Genomic DNA, 13,925 nt, shown 5'->3' with positions numbered 1-13,925 from the left:
AGCAATTTCATCATAGTCCGATCGACCCTTTTTCGTATAATGTCATGGCTGCTTGAAACAAAGAACCTCGTTTTAGAAGTATGGAATCATTTTACCGGATGCCGAACCCGAAGCTATTAAACTGATTGAAACACGCCTTTCCTTTATTATTATTTTCGTAATAACTCAAATTTGAAACAGAATTACACCTTAATTTTTGCAATTTATATTTTCCTTCCCATAAGGATAATTTATGCTAAACTGCGTTGAATTTGCATCGGTAGTTCCTGAGAAGAAGATTTTTAAAAATGCACCCCCCTTTTTCTACAGTTTCAAGGTTTTCTCCGCTTTGAATGCAGATCGGACTTTTATTTCTGCAATTTATATTCGCCCTCCCATAAGGATGCTTTGTGCCAAATTTGGTTGAAATTGGATAAGCGGTTTTAGAGAAGAAGTTCAAAATGTAAAAAGTTTACAGACGGACAGACGGACAGACGGACGGACAGACGGACGACGGACAAAATGTGATCAGAATAGCTCACTTGAGCTTTCAGCTCAGGTGAGCTAACAAGAACCAGAAAACCAGATATCACAACCAGATATATGAATGGATCCATCAGATACTTCAAGATTTCTAAAACTATAACTCTAAACCTCAGAATCAGGACAAGAATTTGACATAAGGACTTCTGAAGGACATTAATACTTGATTAATACCAAAGAAAGGCAAAGATATCAATGTTTAATACCAAAGAGTTGTTAAGACATCAATGTTTAATACCAAATGGGGATTTCTACATGTAAAAACCAGGACCAAAATTCTTGGTACCAGATATTTTCAATCTGAATATACTGAAGAGCCGGAGGCCTCTTTATTGATCCCAAATAACAACATCTCCCGACATATCTCTGCTTCTTCGCTTATCTACACAGTTTTCATACCCTTCTATCAGTTAATACCCCGGTGCTTATTGGGGGAGATAAAAATTTTCAATAATTGATATTAAGCGACCCCTCAAAAACCTAATCCAAATTTTATTACACCCAAGAAATTAAATGCCATGTTTAATCAAGCTGCGAATGATTTCATTCAATTTTCTTTCACATTATCGGCCTACATTCTAGGGAGAGAATGTTCATTATACCCCTTCAAAGAATCTTATGTTCATTAATTCCTGGTAAAACATTATGAGTACAACCTATCTAAAATAATTTTCCACAGAAAACAGACTTCTTAGAGAAATGAGAATGAACTTTAACTCAAGCTTTCTTAAAATCAAAATAAAAAATCGAGTGACATCCAATCCCAATAATGAATAAGCTTTTTTAATTAACTTTCATGCTGTAAATTTTCTCCATGCTATGTAAATATGAGTCTCAAATTTGAAGAAAAGAAAAAAAGAAAGGTTCAAGTAATTTAAAACCCTCAAAAAAGGATTAGCAAATTTTATCAAAGTTAATCAAAATTGCTCAGTATAATGTGTACTTTTTAATGCAGCTTTTATTTACGATTTTTTTAAGTTTTGATTTAATATTCAAAACCGTTAGGATGGGTGAGACATTTAATGGGTATCTAATAAAAGGAAGTCTCTTTTTCATTATCATTGATTTTGAGGGAAGCCACCATTTCACAAAATGATCAGATTACAGTAATTCTAATTCTGGCCATTACAAATTGGAGGCACAGATCCTATAAAAATTCAGAGCCAAGGAGACATAAAACTTTCAATTTCGGTCTTCGAGCCGTTGAACATTCCACGATCGATAAAATTTCTCCGTGATATAAGGACTGTTACATATAAGAGCTTGTTGCGAGTGCCTTGTTGACAAAGAATGCTGACGAGGACATGAGATTTCCAGCATGTCCAAGAGCTCTGTGTCGAATCCGCTACAGTAATCCCTCCCTGTTTACATACCATCTCAGAGAACCCCCTCCCTTCCCCACTTCCACCCCAATATCACTTTCATTCACTAACAAAGTCCTTCAAGCTAATGAACTGTTTGGGGCCATGCTGGTACTCTTGAGCAGAAATGGAGACAACAGCTTTAGATCTCAAAAGTAGTTGTGGGGTCCTCAGATGCTAGAATGGCAACAAACCAATGGAGGCCCATTACTCTGTAAATGTCCAGTAATCCCATGAAAGTTGATTGCTTACTTTTACCCAGGTGGTGTGTATAATTACCACAGTAACAAAGTGTTGGACCAAAAGTAGAACAAACCTCTTTGATGATTCGTGTATGCACTTGCTACCAGTAGATACTGTTCATTTTTTACCAATTTTTGATTTTTATCTCATTTCCCATCATCGTCAAGAATCTACCAATGTTTAATCATGCAAAAAAGGCAAAATTTCAAAAATCTGCTTTACTCCCTCACATGTAGGAACAACTAAATGCCTTTTTATAATATCCATGAAGGCCTCTACCAAAATTGGGAAATTTATGGCCACTAAGGTGGAGCTAATATTAGAGTAGTAAAAATATATTTAATCTTCGAAATATCTCATGAACATTCTGCTGGTACTTTCTCTTCATTACAAGAGTCTCCTCTAAATGGTTTTTTTTAGAACTGCAGAACTTACAAAGGCCAAATTGTTCACCCATTTACCATCAATGGGATGCATCCACCTTCTACTGAAATCACACAGCAGTGCCAATGTTTCCCCAATGTTTCTTAGCAAAGAAGGAACAAGTCTGACCCCACTTTGGTCTCTACTCTTCAGACTGGCCTGATTATCCCCCACCCCCTCCAGGGGTCATACTCTGGGCCTTTTAAGTAACAGTGCTTGGGTCTATGCATTCTCCCATTACCCAGCAGAGGGACAAATTGTCTATTGTTCTCCCATAAATCACAAACCAAGAATCCACATGAGAAAAACCACTTCATGATTGTGTAAGGACCCTTATATTCTCACAGATGGAGTTTTAAAAGTGCAACCAAAATAAGGGGGGCCCTCAAATCAACTTTCCATTTATGACCACTGTTTTCTACCCTCTAGCAATGGGTCATCAAGAACAGGGCACCATAAATCACCATTAAATGACAGTTTCTTCCTGAACCAGGACAAAGAAGATTTCAAAAGAAAGACTAAATTTGAAAAAAAAAATCAGAGTAAATTGGGTTAATGTCCAACACCCATAACCAACATCATCCACCCATCCATCCATTCATCTATTAATTCAACAAACCAGAGATTCAATAATGTCCCTTGTTTTCTAAATATATTAAGGAAGAAGCTAGCGCCAAGGCCATGTTGATAAGTTAGAATTCTAGGACACAAGTCGATGTCCTATTTTCAAAACAGTTCATCAAGGACACTGGTTCAAATATAAAAGAGTACTTTTCAAAAAAAATAAAAATTTTTTGTTCAACAAAATGTGAGTGAAAATAATATAATCAAAATTTTACTCATTAGTACTCATCTGACCCTGGTGTAAACATACCAATCTGACCTTCATATCACAAAAAATTTAATTTTTCTCAAATACTTGAGAATTAAAACTACTCATTTCACACTGCCCAGTCAATTAAAAATCTCAAAGAGTGAAATAAACAGTGTTATCTTTTCATCAGCGAGAGAATTTCATACCCTCTCCCCACCCCCTGTTGTATTTGACAGGGGAACCCCTAAGTGGCCATAACCTCAATAGGTTTTGGAGAGAGATAATACACAATCAGGCATAATGGACAAGAAATGGACATTCTTATCTGGATTTACACAAGCTCCCTTCACACAGTGTTTACATATATGTGTGATAAAGCCCAAACTTCCGATAAAAGACACTTCTCGTACAACTGTCATTTTACCTAACCCGTACAAACACAACACATTCTTCTAGAGAGCACGTTTAAATACTTCTGTCCCCTTCATACTATCAAGATTACCCCCCCCCCCTTTTTTTTTCTTTCCTCTTCTTTATATATGAAATATGGTTATCAGTTCCACATAAATAACTTATGTCAATATGGCCGTCCTAAAGCTTCAAATTTCCAACCGAGTCATGAGTTTAAATAAATCTCACAATGTTTGTCCCTTATTTTACCCTCTTTTGTACTCATAAAAAGAATCTTGTATTCAATAAATAAAATTGCAAACCCATTTTTTAACTTCGATCTTCCAGTTTTCAATAGATATAAAAAGATTCATCAAAACAGCACATTCACATCCTAAAAATCTATGCATTCATGAAAACCCTAATATTTAGTGATATGCATTTTATTACATAACTCTTACAGTAGTAAAATGACAAATTTTGCATTTATATGCCACTGTGCCTTATTATTTTCAATTGTAAGAAGATGGAATTGAACTAAATACAACAGTGTCCATAGAACCCTGAATTATATACCGATCGTAATCACAACATTTCAAAACCTTGATATTAAACTTAGAAAAAATTTGCATTGAAATCACTCACACAAAAAGCCAATCTCCCACCTTTACAGCACTCGTCGGACTCAATTATTGAAGAAGAACAAAAAATGTCAGCCCACTTCCTGGGTACTTACTTGTCCAATTCACTGGAGTATATGTAAATCTTCATCGTATTTTTATCGGACACTTTAACCTACTGTTCCTGAAGAAGAAATAAAAAGTCCCCCCCTCCCCCCATCCTCTAGTACTTACTCGTCGGACTTGCTGGAGTGTATGGACGACCTTGAGTTTGAGCCGACCTTGTAGTCGTGGGGGAGCGTGGCCCGTTTCTGGTTGTTGATGCTCTCGTAGCGGTTGAACGAATGGTTAACGCTGTTACTGCTCTTTGGTCGAGCCGTTGACGGAGTTCCTCCAAACGTCTGCGACTTCGGAAGGTTGCGATGGCCGTCGATAAAGTTGCGTTCTTGGATGATTTGGTCTCTCGTGTGTCCGCTGACCGTCCGCCGTGCAAACTTTTTACTGGGCGACCTAAAAATAAACCAAAAATGATCACTTCTGATGTTCATTCTCCTTGCTGAGAACACTGCTAAATGTTAATCTTTTGATTGCGTTTCTTTCAATTATAAAACAAGCATTTCAATACATAGTCACTGGCTACATTAAAATTTGTAAAAAGCTCATGCTATGCCAATATTCCTTGCTGAAATTAATGCTTTAAAAATATTATCTTAGTTCTCAATTGATAGATATTTTTTTAGTTGTATCATATCAATTCTACATCAGATTCTAGCCATTAATTACACACAATCAATTCATGCCCAATACAATACAAGTTTTACTTCCCCTTTTTAACAGGAAATTAAACTTTAACTAATATTTTACTCTTCATTTTTTTTAAATTTGTTATAAAGCTGTAATGTTTTTTTTTTCTAAAAAAAAAAATGTGTATTTAACAAAATTAAGAGGAAGAGATACAAAATCCCCATGATCACAAATAAACAAATTCTCAATTGTGCAGCTGCTACAAGTAAAACTTTCTAAATACAATTTTTTCTTATATAATGAAATGCCATCCATCATATCATCTTTTGAATGGAACACAGAGTATGAGAAACACAACACAGGGAATATACAAAGGCATAACTCCCAAGGGAGTTAACTAGATTTAGAATATCAAGGGAGGTAACTGAAATCAGATCTCCAAAGGGAGATAACTGAATTTGTAACTCCCAAAGAAGCCTTAAGATTACAAGTCTATGTTATTCTGAGTAAATATGTGCAAGAATTAGTGTAAAAGAAGTGTCAAAATGCAGTGAGACTGTGTCAGGAAGATTGTAGGTAACTACTGTAAAAGCCCAGGCATCCATTTTTATCTAGGGAACAGGGTAAACTAAGATATCAGGGAATATGAAGTCAAGGGAGGCAAGCATGCAAAAATGTCAGTAAACATGGCCCCAACTGATTGATCACATTGCAGACTACTAGCTTAGTTATAACCAAAAAATTATACGCATTAAAATGCAGCTTCAAAAATGCTGAAAGTTCCATTTTTCATACAATTTTTTTCTGATTTTTATTCATAAATCGATTAATTAATCCCTTATGTAAAAAAAAAAAATTCTGATTTTTATGTCATAGTCAATTATTTTCCTATAATAATCTGAACCGCCACTTAATTAATTAATTAATGCAAGAACACGTAGACTTGATTGACTTCTGTGGCACAGAAAGGTAAAGCTCACCTGGAGAACGTCCGCTCAATTTTAGCTCGCCTCTTGTTTTCTTCCAAAGTTTGGAACTCTGTTTTACCGCTGTAATTACAATAGCAAGTACTGTAATTACATTCACTGTAAAGTCTATTGTCTGTAATAGTTTCTGCTATTGAATGTGTACGGTAGTTGTATTTTCTATGCAATCACTCTAAATTTTATTCTGTTATCAAGGGTATAGTTGTACTTTCTATGACAACTGCCAAAATGTGAGCTTCTGTAATTACATTCTCAATACATTCTATTGTGTCTGTAATAACTTAGTGTGAAGTTGTGTGTTTTATGGCATTAAATTTGCTGTAAAATGGATCTATAGTTACTGTTATTTACATCTGCCCAAATTCTATTGTCTGTAATAGTTTCTGCTACTAATTTCATAGTTATGATTCTATAATATTCTCCATAACATTTGCTTCTGGAGTCAAATCTGTGTGAAAAATGAGTGTTTTTGTGTTTTGTTGAATCATTTTTCAGTCCTTTGAATAAGTTTGGCATCTTTAATATACAGAATGTGTGGGTGTCCCGATGTTACTTGTATATATAATAAACCTTTTCTCATCTCTATCCCATTTTTGAATTTTTTCAAATGTAATACCATGTTATGATATATATAATGTAATCATATATAAATGATTTCATGTACCATAATCTAAAACTGTGTGTTTGTGAGGTTTTTTTTAATCCTATGTCGCCTTTTTTTTCTAATTTTTGGACAATAAAGTAAAATTTCAAAGTTTTTCCCTAGCATTTTTAGGTTATTCTAGGACTTTAGAGTGACAAATTCTGATGATCATCTATTTGATTGGAAAGGGGGGTTGTTCCTGGATTTCCTACAACAACTCTGATGCCTGGATACTTAGAAAGCAACTAGCATCTGCAGAAAAAGACAGAGAAACCAGAGAGATGGTCAGCTCTACTAGCTCTAGAAATTACATTTTGACCTGTCAGCTCGAGAAAACCCTGCATCTTTTATGGTAAAAGAAATGCATTCTTCCATTTCATTTATTTGTTTATTATTGTTGTTTTGTTTGATGGAGAGAGTGGATATTTATTTCATTTAAACTGAAACCAAGGTTTTCTCCTTTAGCTTTCTCTCCCTCTAAATAAAAATATGCTTTTAATTACTGATAAAAAGATGAACAAGTGAAAATTTGTGTTCACATGTGATTAGAAATATCTCCGTCACACAAAATGGATGATGGGCAAAACAAATTGCTCACTCAAGAGACATATGTAACCCTTGTGAGTGAATGAATGTGTTCATGTTAATAATGAGATCAAAAGGGAGGGGGGTGGGGGTTTTCCTGAAAGGTTCTGGTCACCAATCGTTAGAGTGGGGGGAAAAAACCACAAACCGTGATAATGCTGAGAAAATTTGAGACAGAACACACCATGCATTATGAACGCTACAAAATCAAACAATTTGGTGATGAGGTGTGGTTGGAATATCTCATATCAATGGAGTACAATCTAACCATAGATGTTGATCCATGTACATGCATAATATGCTGCATGTGAATACTTTGTGGGTAAAGGAAAATAACTCTTATCTGACAACACTACGCTGAATGCAAAATATTTCTAAATTTAATATGAATGACTTAATTATACATTATTTCCTAAAATAATTTCTTGTATTAATCCTAATCATTTATTTCTACAAAAAAAATTTTTCTAGCTCTCCATTTAATACTCTTTTCAGTTCAATAATACTGTAAAAATGGAAATCTCTGTCCTATTGGGGTAATTTACACTACATAAGCAAGAAGAATTTATTTCCTTAATTAATATTTACCTGGGTACTTACTTGCATTTTAAAACTTATTTTTTTTTTTGTGATTATTATTGCAATCATACCTTAGCATATTGTTCTGCATGATCTTGGAATTTTTAATTGACAATCGGAAATATCAACATTTAAAGGTTGCATTTAAATGGTTGCGATTTATTAATTTTCAAAGGCAATATATTTTGACAATACTTGTATCTTAAAAATCAAAAATCCTATAAATAACAATATACCTGTCATCTCAGTTACAACTATCGTTCCTCTACACTTGATGGTCTACTCCTCAGCTAATACACACAACACAGCATCACCTGGGTATATAACACCTGGCCAGGTATATGATTTACCTGTCTGTGCCGCCCACTCACCTGTAGCGGAACTTGGATCCCATGGAGAAGATTTTCTTTGACGGAGGGTTCGGGACGTAGAGGCGGAAAAACGTGTGATGTTCCACACAGGACTTCCAGAGATTCTTACACGACCTGTAGCTCACCATGTTGAAGCCGATCAGGTTCTCCACCGAGTCATTCTGTAACCATACAAATCTACATTGCTTCAAAAGTTTCAGTGACTACATGTTATCACCAAGATTCTTTGATGTCAAAGCATGTTGGTCATAAAATCAAACATTTCTGTGACCAAATCAAAATAATAAAGAACATCACAGTAAGGTCAAACTTTTATTTTTAAGTACAAGATAGGTTTAAATTATTAATATGAAAAAATATACTACGTGAAATTCTATGCATTTTTGACAAGTTGTCAAATAATTCAAATTAGTGTCAACTTACCATCTCCCTTCGAAGTTGAATGAAAAACTGTTTTCTTTTAAATGATATCTTGACAATCTTTGCCCTGAAAAATTTTGGCAAAATTAAGGTTGTTTTAAATAACATCTGGAAAAAAAAATCATTAGGAAATGTTTTATCTTATATAATACAAAATTTACTTGATTTAATGGCTTTTTGGGGTCTTATTTATTAACTTCTTATAAAGAGAAATTAAAACCCCTTTCTTTAATGTACACAACTTTTAATATTTAAATGCGAGAATTCTCTTCAAACACACTGCTATTACTCACCATGGGAATGTATTGATTTTGACATTATTCTGAAAGACCACCAGCCCGACCGACGTCACGCCTAGCTGTATGTCTATGTTGCTCTGATCCTACAGGAGAAAAAGGTTAGTTAAAACTCCCGAGACATGAACTGCTCATTAAAACTGACAAAGTCTCCTGCTATGCACTCTGCAGTCAGTAGTATTCAACTATCATTCAATTTTTTCTTTTTTTTAATTTTTTAAAAAAAATCTTGCATTAAGTAATAAAATAGAGATAAACGACTTGACTATGAAAATGAATATATTTTTATTTTCTAAAAATAAACAACTTTCACATTAAGTTAATTCCTTTTGTGGATGCGGTTCATACAAGTTCCTGCTTCCATTCTGTACAAAACTCTAGGGAATAAATATTCAATGTTCATTTTTCACAAAAAAGAAAACATAGTTATATTTAGATGTTAACAGATAAAAAAATATATATCAAATATGCTGCGAAGGGAGGAAAATAACAATGTGAAAGTTGTCTAGAGTTTTAAATATAAATATTAAAAACCTTATTACAATAATTTTTTTTTTTTTTTAGATAAAACAATGTTTACAAGTATTCTTTATACCGATATTCTTAATACTATAAAATTTTATAATTAATTGCATCATAATATTTGCTTTTTATTAAACCAAAAAAGTAAAATGTTAGTAGTGTGTAAGAATTTTTAAGGTTAGTCACTAGAACTCAAAGGGAGATAATTTACTACAGGGCAATCACCATGGAAATTCTAATGTGTGTATACATTTTTTTTTTTTAATCAAAATTGCTTAATAGATCTCAAGGCATATAGTCTTAAAAATATCAATAATTACAAAACAACCATTCCTAGTCAGTAGATATTTTATTATAGTATAGTGAAAAACAAAAAACCTGAAATTATGTCAGAAACTTTCAGGGATAAAAAAAAATGGGGTAATGCAATCCAACATGTGTGATACATGCAGCATTCCATGTTATTGTATACAATTATTTGTATACAGTCACGAATAAACATAATTATTGAATCGTTAAACATTTTACGCTCAACTTTCTTCAATTGAAAACTATTAATAATTATACATAAAATATTTATTCTCTTTTGTCTCCATTATGTGAATAAATTCCCCATCAGCTGATCTAACATAAAGGGTATAATGCTGATCTAACACATAGGGTATAAAATTAAGAAAACATTTTGAATGAGCATGTCATCATAAAGTTTTTTCATTTTCTCATAAAGTTTCACTCACATTGAAGATTATTTCAGGGGACAATAACTCTATGCGCAAATATTTTCTTGAAGCAGATTATAAATATAAAGACTCATTAAGACCTCTCTGTTCTTAAATATAAACATTTTAAGTAAAATCTGCATTTAGATGTCATATTATGTATGAAAGAGACTAAGATCTTACAAAAGTAATTTTAATAAAATTTAACCTAAAAAATCTAAAGAACATCTAACTCATTCAAAAGGTATCCAAAATGACATGAATATTTATAAAAAAAAAAAAAAAAAAAAAAAAGATCAAGGTATAAAATCTTAACAAATCATAAGGATGCTTTAAAATTCAAACCAATTCTGTTGGATGTATTGTGCGTTGTGTTTGGTTATATATGAGATACAGGTTAATGCAAATGATCAACTGCTGATGAGAAAACGTATCCCTCTACCAGTGTTATCTAAAGATAATTAAGTCGTTATTGACTTATAGCGTTAACGAGATAGAAATCATACTAACTCCTGTATTGCACTGTCCCAATTCATTGGCATCAATAAACATGCCCTACAAAGATACAGGTCAGGGGGTCAAAGTTCAAGTTACACAAAAAAATGAGTTCCCCTCTAAATAAGAAATTCATTTTCCTGTAAAAACCAAAAGGTTGGCCATGTTTTAATTAAAGATCTTTGTGCAATTTCTTTGAAATAAAATTCAAAAGCATACAATTACCGGTATTTTTTAAGTAATTAAAATCTACATTAAGCTTTCAGGCAGGCAAATAAGCTTTTTTGAGATATAGATATATGTTTTCATTCCATGGGTTCGTATTTGTAGACGTTGCTGGTGTTATTGGTTGAGATGAAGAAAAAAAAATATAGTTGTTTGAGCTGAAGATTCTGGCTTCAAAATGCAGAAGATTTTTCAGACCATAAACCATTCATTGTTAAATATGTTAAATTACACATCTCCAAAAGATATTTCAATTCAAAAACTGAAAAAACAAGAATTAACAACATCAAATAGTTCTCATTCCAAATCAAAATTAAATTTTATAAGTAATTTCACCGATAAGAAAAAAATTAAGAAAAAAAATTCTCAACATCACATTTCAGAAATTTTATGAATCATTTTACTTTTAACACACATGTCAAATATCAAAACCATGATGTCAAAGATGCAAAGAAAAGCCAAACCCAGGAATATTTTCCTGGCATTAGCGGCACCCTATGAGTGTGCATGTTCAAACTCAGGTTTTTTCTCCTGGTATTAGCAGCACCCTATTAGAGTGTGTGTCCAAAACTTACATAGAACGGGGAGTTTATGGGGATCTCCCGATCAATCAACACCTAGCAAAAAAACATCACACATCACTGACAACAGAAACATCACGGTGTCACTGACCAATGTCCAGAAAAAGTCAATGAAAAATAAATAAAGTCCTTGTAAAGGAAGTGTACCTTATCATTTAACCTTAAACAGTGTATCAATAACTTTCCCGTAAATTATTTTTGTAGAAATCCATCCTCATAGGTTTATACCACTACCATCTACCCAACCCCCCCCCTTTTAAAGCTGAACAGAGAAATGAAAAAAAAATTGTCTAAAAAAAAAACACAAGTAAATAAAAGTGCATGAATTCCAAAGTCTATACTGAAAGAGCTATAATGGCCTGTCCAAAAGGTTCCATCAGGTTTTAGAGTGTACGGTCAGATTTTTAGCTTTGTGCATTGGAACTTTAATTTTTGTTTGTCTGGAGTTGCTGCCCTTACCCTAGCATTATGGAGATCCACTCCGTACATCTCCAGTCTCTTGGCTTTATCCAGATAATGGTACTCCGCATCAGCCGGAGTCTGCCCTCTGTAAACAGAGTGTTATAAAATTACACACAAAATGCCACAAAACCAAACACAGAGACACAATATTGTTAATTAGCAAGTTGAGGCAGCAAAACAGTCATACAGTTTGGTAAAACTGTTTTGGTGAATAACTTGGATGTTTTAAATAGAGTCTTAGGTCCTAACTGAAATGTCCGGAATTCAAACAAATCTGATGTCTATACTAAAATTCTATCTCAGTCTCCCATTGGTGTCTTACATTTTTCATCTCTCTCTCTCTCTTTCTCTCTCTCGGTGTCTTACATTTTTCATCTCTCTCTCTCTCTCTCCTCTCTCTCTCTCTCTCTCTCTCTCTCTCTCTCTCTCTCTCTCTCTCTCTCTCTTTCTCTCTCTCTTTTTCTCTCTCTCTCTCTCTCTCTCTCTCTCTCTCTCTCTCTCTCTCTCTCTCTCTCTCTCTCTCTCTCTCTCTCTCTCTCTCTCTCTCCACACACACTGACCTATGCTGTTTGTGAAGTTCTGAGACCTGCTTCTCGAAGTCCTCGGTTTGGTGAGGGATGAACCTATAGTCTGAGATGTAGTTGCCTTTGTGTTCATCAGGGTTATAATCGCCAAGCTCAGCTGTTCGACGAAAAAGAAGCTCAAATAAGACAAATATTAAAAATGTTTTAAAAAACAAAAAAAAACCTGCATCAAATCTAAATACTTCAATGTTTAAACCTTTCATTACATTAATTTTCATATTTGTCCTTGCTCTCAATTACTTGTATTCCTAACAATTCAAACATGAAGTTGGTGATTTTAGATCTTAGTTTCTCAAGTAATTTCATCGACATGTGACATAACATGCTTGCTTTCTTATATAAAATACACAATCATACTAAATCAAACTGTGTAGAATTCCCTCCCTTTGCTTGACACATAATACAGAGTAATGTCCCTTACATTGAATGGCAAAACTGGCCAGTAGGGCGGCGGTACTGGGAGGGGTGACTAGACGACCTTCTAATATATCTCGCTTCACTTGTAGGAAGAAGTGATACCTACAATAAACGGAAAAACAAATTAACCCAAAACACATGAAATACAAACATACATTACAGTATAGGGTGCAAAACACAGTTTTATATGTAACGTTATAAGGACGTTTTCAGATGAGGGGCAAGCAAAACTGACCCCTATAAAAATAAATTGTTAAAATATGTTACATATATATTTATATATCAATAGAAAGATAAAATCGTGAATTTTGTAAATATTTAAAAATAATGCACATGTAACTTAATGCTAGAATTTATTTGGCACTCAAAACATGCGGAAAATAGACAAAAGGATGCCTCTAAATGCAGTACACCCATGCATTTTAGGCTCCCCCTAAGAGCAGAATGCAACCAAATCAGCCATTTTTATTTCTGTACATTTTCAAGAACAAGTCCTTGGGCATCATTTCATAGTATTTTCAGGGTACATTCGCCAGCTTTTTAAAGAGCTATGTTACCCGCTAAAAAATTCATGAAATTCTGCATGTGTAAAATCGGGATGTTTTTGGAGTTACCGCCCTTTATTTTAGAGTCTCACAAAATAAATGTTTAAAATTTTTCTACATACTTTTTTCATGTATTCGAAAGATAATTCACTATATTATACAACTGAGAGTTTAAAAATTTTATTTTCATGTATACCGCATAAAAATAGCAGGGAAATCCCTACCCATCATGCTTTTCCCCAGAGAAAAACCCCCTGGATTTTATACGAAACTGTGTTTAGCTACCATACCACAAGACGCTAATCAATCTTTTAAAAAAATTCATGATGAAACATTAAACTTTAGTCTTTAAACTTAAAGATACACAACTATTTGTTA

General features: G+C 33.6%; 1 protein-coding gene across 9 annotated transcripts in view; it reads right to left on the bottom strand.

Annotated features, from left to right (window-relative positions):
* LOC128162819 (tyrosine-protein phosphatase non-receptor type 4-like) overlaps positions 1 to 13,925 on the bottom strand; it is a 71,716-nt gene that overhangs the window by 38,634 nt on the left and 19,157 nt on the right. For 4 of the 9 annotated variants that reach the window (XM_052826215.1, XM_052826208.1, XM_052826217.1 and 1 more), the window contains exons 6-15: positions 13,007 to 13,108; positions 12,562 to 12,682; positions 11,999 to 12,086; positions 11,534 to 11,575; positions 10,749 to 10,793; positions 8,995 to 9,083; positions 8,705 to 8,768; positions 8,282 to 8,442; positions 6,098 to 6,166; positions 4,608 to 4,883 (exon numbers count right to left, since the gene is read on the bottom strand). In XM_052826215.1, the coding sequence (XP_052682175.1) occupies positions 4,608 to 4,883; positions 6,098 to 6,166; positions 8,282 to 8,442; positions 8,705 to 8,768; positions 8,995 to 9,083; positions 10,749 to 10,793; positions 11,534 to 11,575; positions 11,999 to 12,086; positions 12,562 to 12,682; positions 13,007 to 13,108 (1,057 nt within the window). The remainder of the gene's footprint in view (positions 1 to 4,607; positions 4,884 to 6,097; positions 6,167 to 8,281; positions 8,443 to 8,704; positions 8,769 to 8,994; positions 9,084 to 10,748; positions 10,794 to 11,533; positions 11,576 to 11,998; positions 12,087 to 12,561; positions 12,683 to 13,006; positions 13,109 to 13,925) is intronic. The other 5 variants (XM_052826209.1, XM_052826211.1, XM_052826210.1 and 2 more) reach the window with 5 other exon arrangements.

The sequence above is a fragment of the Crassostrea angulata genome, chromosome 9, assembly GCF_025612915.1.
Source record: "Crassostrea angulata isolate pt1a10 chromosome 9, ASM2561291v2, whole genome shotgun sequence".
Classification (NCBI taxonomy): Eukaryota; Metazoa; Mollusca; class Bivalvia; order Ostreida; family Ostreidae; genus Magallana; species Magallana angulata.
Note: the sequence above shows the minus strand (reverse complement) of the source record. Positions and strands in the feature narration are given on the sequence as shown.